The sequence below is a fragment of the Prunus dulcis genome, chromosome 2 (assembly GCF_902201215.1).
Source record: "Prunus dulcis chromosome 2, ALMONDv2, whole genome shotgun sequence".
NCBI lineage: Eukaryota > Viridiplantae > Streptophyta > Magnoliopsida > Rosales > Rosaceae > Prunus > Prunus dulcis.
The window spans coordinates 16,897,059-16,900,745 of record NC_047651.1 but is presented as its reverse complement, the minus strand read 5'-3'; the positions used below and the strand labels follow the sequence as shown (position 1 = coordinate 16,900,745).

General features: G+C 45.7%; 1 protein-coding gene across 1 annotated transcript; it reads right to left on the bottom strand.

Annotated features, from left to right (window-relative positions):
* Nucleotides 1-223: 223 nt before the first annotated feature.
* Nucleotides 224-790, bottom strand: LOC117618274 (aquaporin PIP1-3-like). The gene has a single exon (XM_034347869.1). It carries the CDS (start codon nucleotides 788-790, stop codon nucleotides 224-226), a length of 567 nt encoding a protein of 188 aa, XP_034203760.1.
* Between the last annotated feature and the right edge of the window lie 2,897 nt (nucleotides 791-3,687).

The window sequence follows — 3,687 nt, the reverse complement described above, 5'->3', positions numbered from 1 at the left end:
TAATTGAGGCACAAGAGTTCTGAGCTTGACTGAAGTAATTGAAAGAAAGAACCAACGGAAACCAAAACAGAATGAACTACTGGGGCAGAGGAAGAAAGAGATTTAACCAGTAAGGTAGATGTACATGTAGATGCAGAGGAGCTCAAGGAGCAACGATGGAGAGGTCATGGATGCTGTGCTCATCCAATTCCGATGCCTGTGAGTTTCTTTAATGGGTCACAGCCTATTGCAGTAGCCTCAGAGCTCGCTGCAAAAAATCTAGTAGCAGCTGGCCGCTGCTGTCCCCCAAAAGCATCTGCTGCTGCTGCTGCTGCTGTGCTTTGTGGTTATCCCATGCATGCTTCTTGTTGTAGATGATGGCAGCACCAAGACTCCTAGCTGGGTTGATACTAGTTCCAATGATGGGAATGGTAGCCAAGTGCGCCAAGAACACAGCGAACCCAATAAGCAAAGGTGCCAAAATCGGAACGTGGGAGTCTCTGGTGCTGCGCTTGGCATCAGTGGCCGAGAAAACTGTGTAGACAAGAACAAAGGTGCCGACGATCTCAGCACCAAGCCCTGATCCCTTGGTGTAGCCATGGGCTATAGAGTTGGCCCCGCCACCAAGCAACTCGAAGTTGCAGCTCTTCTCGAAGCCCTTCACCGTCAAAATGGTGATGTACAGGAAAAAGGAAGGTGGCGCGACCCCAGCTCTGTAAAACGACCATGACGTCAGCTCACCTGGCTCGAACCGCGGCGCCGGTGGCAGCTCCTTGTAGTCCTTGCCTTCATCTTGGGTCTGAGCTGACATCCCAATCGGCTGCTTCTCCGAAAACTTGTTGGCTCCCAACTTGACTTCCTCTTCCTTCCCATTTAATTTCCTTTTGGTGGGAACTCAACCAAGCACAGAGACCGTTTGGTCTATCTGATGTGAGAGAGAGAGAGAGAGAGAGACAGAGAGAATAAAAAAAACTGATTAGAGAGAGAGAGGGTTTTCTTTCTTTCTGTCATTGGAGCTGCAGGTCTCCCTTTGGTTGTTTCTAATAATTGCAACACAGGCTGTGCTTCCAGAAGTTGGGCCAGTAAAATCAGAGTGAGGCCCCTCCTCAAAAACCCAATCATCAACTTAATTATTACCCTCACTGCTCCTTAGGGACCAAATTAACCCTTCTATCATGCCAGTAAACTTGTTTATCTTATCTCCTAAAACAGCTAACTCTCCCCCCCCCCCCTTGTCCCCGCATCTACTCATCCATTCTCCATGGCCATCATAAACACCAAAGAATGAGGTGGATGTATCGAGATCGGGATATGCTGCACGGGCAAAATCGTCTTTCTTCTAGAATAAATTAATGCTAATTTTAGGGTATTTTGTTTTGGGTTATTACAGAATTGTTGTTTATTTTGTGTATATTGTCTTTGTTTCTACTTTTATGGTACTGAGCTGCCGAAAACCTTTCGCATGTTTAGACACCTATTATGATGCAACACATTGCGATTAATGGTGGCTTGCATCAACAATGACATATCACTTTGCAATGATGTAATACACTTAAAAAGCCATCTTCAAATCCCAATTCACATATGCAGTCTTAAAATTCCAATTCAATGCAGTTTGGTTAACAAACATGTAAATATCATGAAGGAGTTAGCGGTAGAATTCGAATAGGACCCGTACGTCTCTATTGTGTATTTACATTAGTTTGAGAATGGACATTCCCAAAACCTTCTCATGTAGCATTTGTCATCTTCAACCAATATCATGGGAAGTAAGCATCTCCCCTTGTGATCTCCGCAGCCAAATTTCAACCGAAAAAAAGGCATGTTGTGCGAGGTGCAAGTACCTAACGGAAGCTGAGCGCTGAAAAGCTCAATGTACTTTAACACAAACATGCCACAATCGCCTCTGAAGGAAAACAAGAACTCGATCAAATCAACTAATGACATTCTAACCTAATTGACAATTGAAAGTAATAAAATAAAATAAAAAGTTGTGCTTACTCATTAGACTGTTGTGGAACATCCACATGCTCTATTGGCCACGGACACCACCAATCTCGGCTGCAATTGTTTGCATAAACACCTTCTTCATAAAAGTCGATGGTGTTGAGAAGATTTGGAAGCGTAATTGATAGCGGGGCGAGTTCTTCCTTCACGATGTCATCTGGAATTAGTGAAACCTTTGAATCGTACACTTTGATTTCACACAATACCAGATCAATCATTACAGCCACCCAATGCTTGTTCTTCGTCAACATAAATGGGGTATACACCTTATAGACGTTCTGCCAATCCATCCCATGTAACACCCCGATCCCAAATTTAACCCTTATTTAAATTATTTATTTATTAAGGGCATTTTGGTCATATTCTTAACCGGAGGGAGTTTGGGGTAGTGATTGGTATTTTTGAATAGGTCGTACTGAGACGAGTTCATAGACACGTAGTGGGCTCGAATCGGAGTTGTAACGAGAGAGATATGGTCAAAAGAAACCCAGTGGCACAACCCTAAATATTTCAAAATGGGATTTTTTTATAAAAATCAGATTTTCCCTCTCTCTCTCTCTCCCTGCGCGCAGAACAGCCCCCCCCGAGTTACTGTTCACAGCGGCGATTTTTGGGCCGCCGCCGCCGCATCCGGCCACCACTTGGGGTGGCACCGGTCCCAAAAGAACCGTGCCATCCTCCTCTTTCCATCCCGACCAATCCCAGCCACCGGAACCACCTGTGCTCGCCGGAAAATGCAAAAATCCGACCGAATTTAACCCAAAATTCCAGGAGCTCGATCTCCCTCCTCCGGCCGCCATTTCTGGCGATCAAAGTATGGAAATTCATCCCTTCTGCATGTTCTAGCTGATGGTTGGGTAGGAATTGATCGATTTGTAGCGTAGACAATTCGATTTTCGAATTGAAATTCGGCCGAACTTCGGCCGCCGTGATCGACCATTTCCGGCCACTTTTTGGGGGTTGTCCAAGAACAAAAGTGATTCCAAATAGGGTGTTTTACCTAGGGTAGGAGTTTGGAGTCTCGGTTCCAAGATTTTTCGACGGACCGTAATCGCTTTGGACACCCGGTCTGCCCGCGCGTGTGGCGGCGCGTGGGCGAGGGTGGTGGCGTGTCTCTGGGCAGTTTTGAGGTCATCGTGCCGTCACGAGCGCGTAGGATTTCGCGGATCTCAATTCGGACGTCGTTTGACTATCGAACGGATATCGCCTATCGGGCGTTATCCGGGTTCGATAGGTTGGGTCCGTCGGATGGTCCCAAATTTAATATATGTTAATCTGGGTAATTCTAGGATCGTGTAGGAATTCACGGATCGTGAATCGGAGCCCCGGATGTTCCGATTCAATAATTTAAAGTTTATATTTTATATTAATTGTCAGATCGTGCGATCGTGAGCAATCCGACCGTCCGATCTGAACCAAACTTGCAGGACGAGTGTCCTATACCTTATAGAACCCATAGGAACTTTCGGATCGGAGTTTGGAGGTCGTGGTCCCCGTGGGCCCGTTTGACCGGGGTTAGGGTAGTTTGACCCTTGGTTGACCGTGAGTCTCCCGGAGTAATCTCACCTTCCCAGGGGGATTATCTGGTGCTAGACTATTGTTGGGGTTCACGCAATATTAGAATATGTGTTTATATAATTAAAATTATGTATGTTTGTACGAGGGTACAAAAGAGTCTAGAATGGCAGTTTGGAGTGCTAT

What these genes read in the sequence shown, in the direction of transcription:
- LOC117618274 (XM_034347869.1), bottom strand. Translation starts at nt 790, where the DNA reads ATGTCAGCTCAGACCCAAGATGAAGGCAAGGACTACAAGGAGCTGCCA.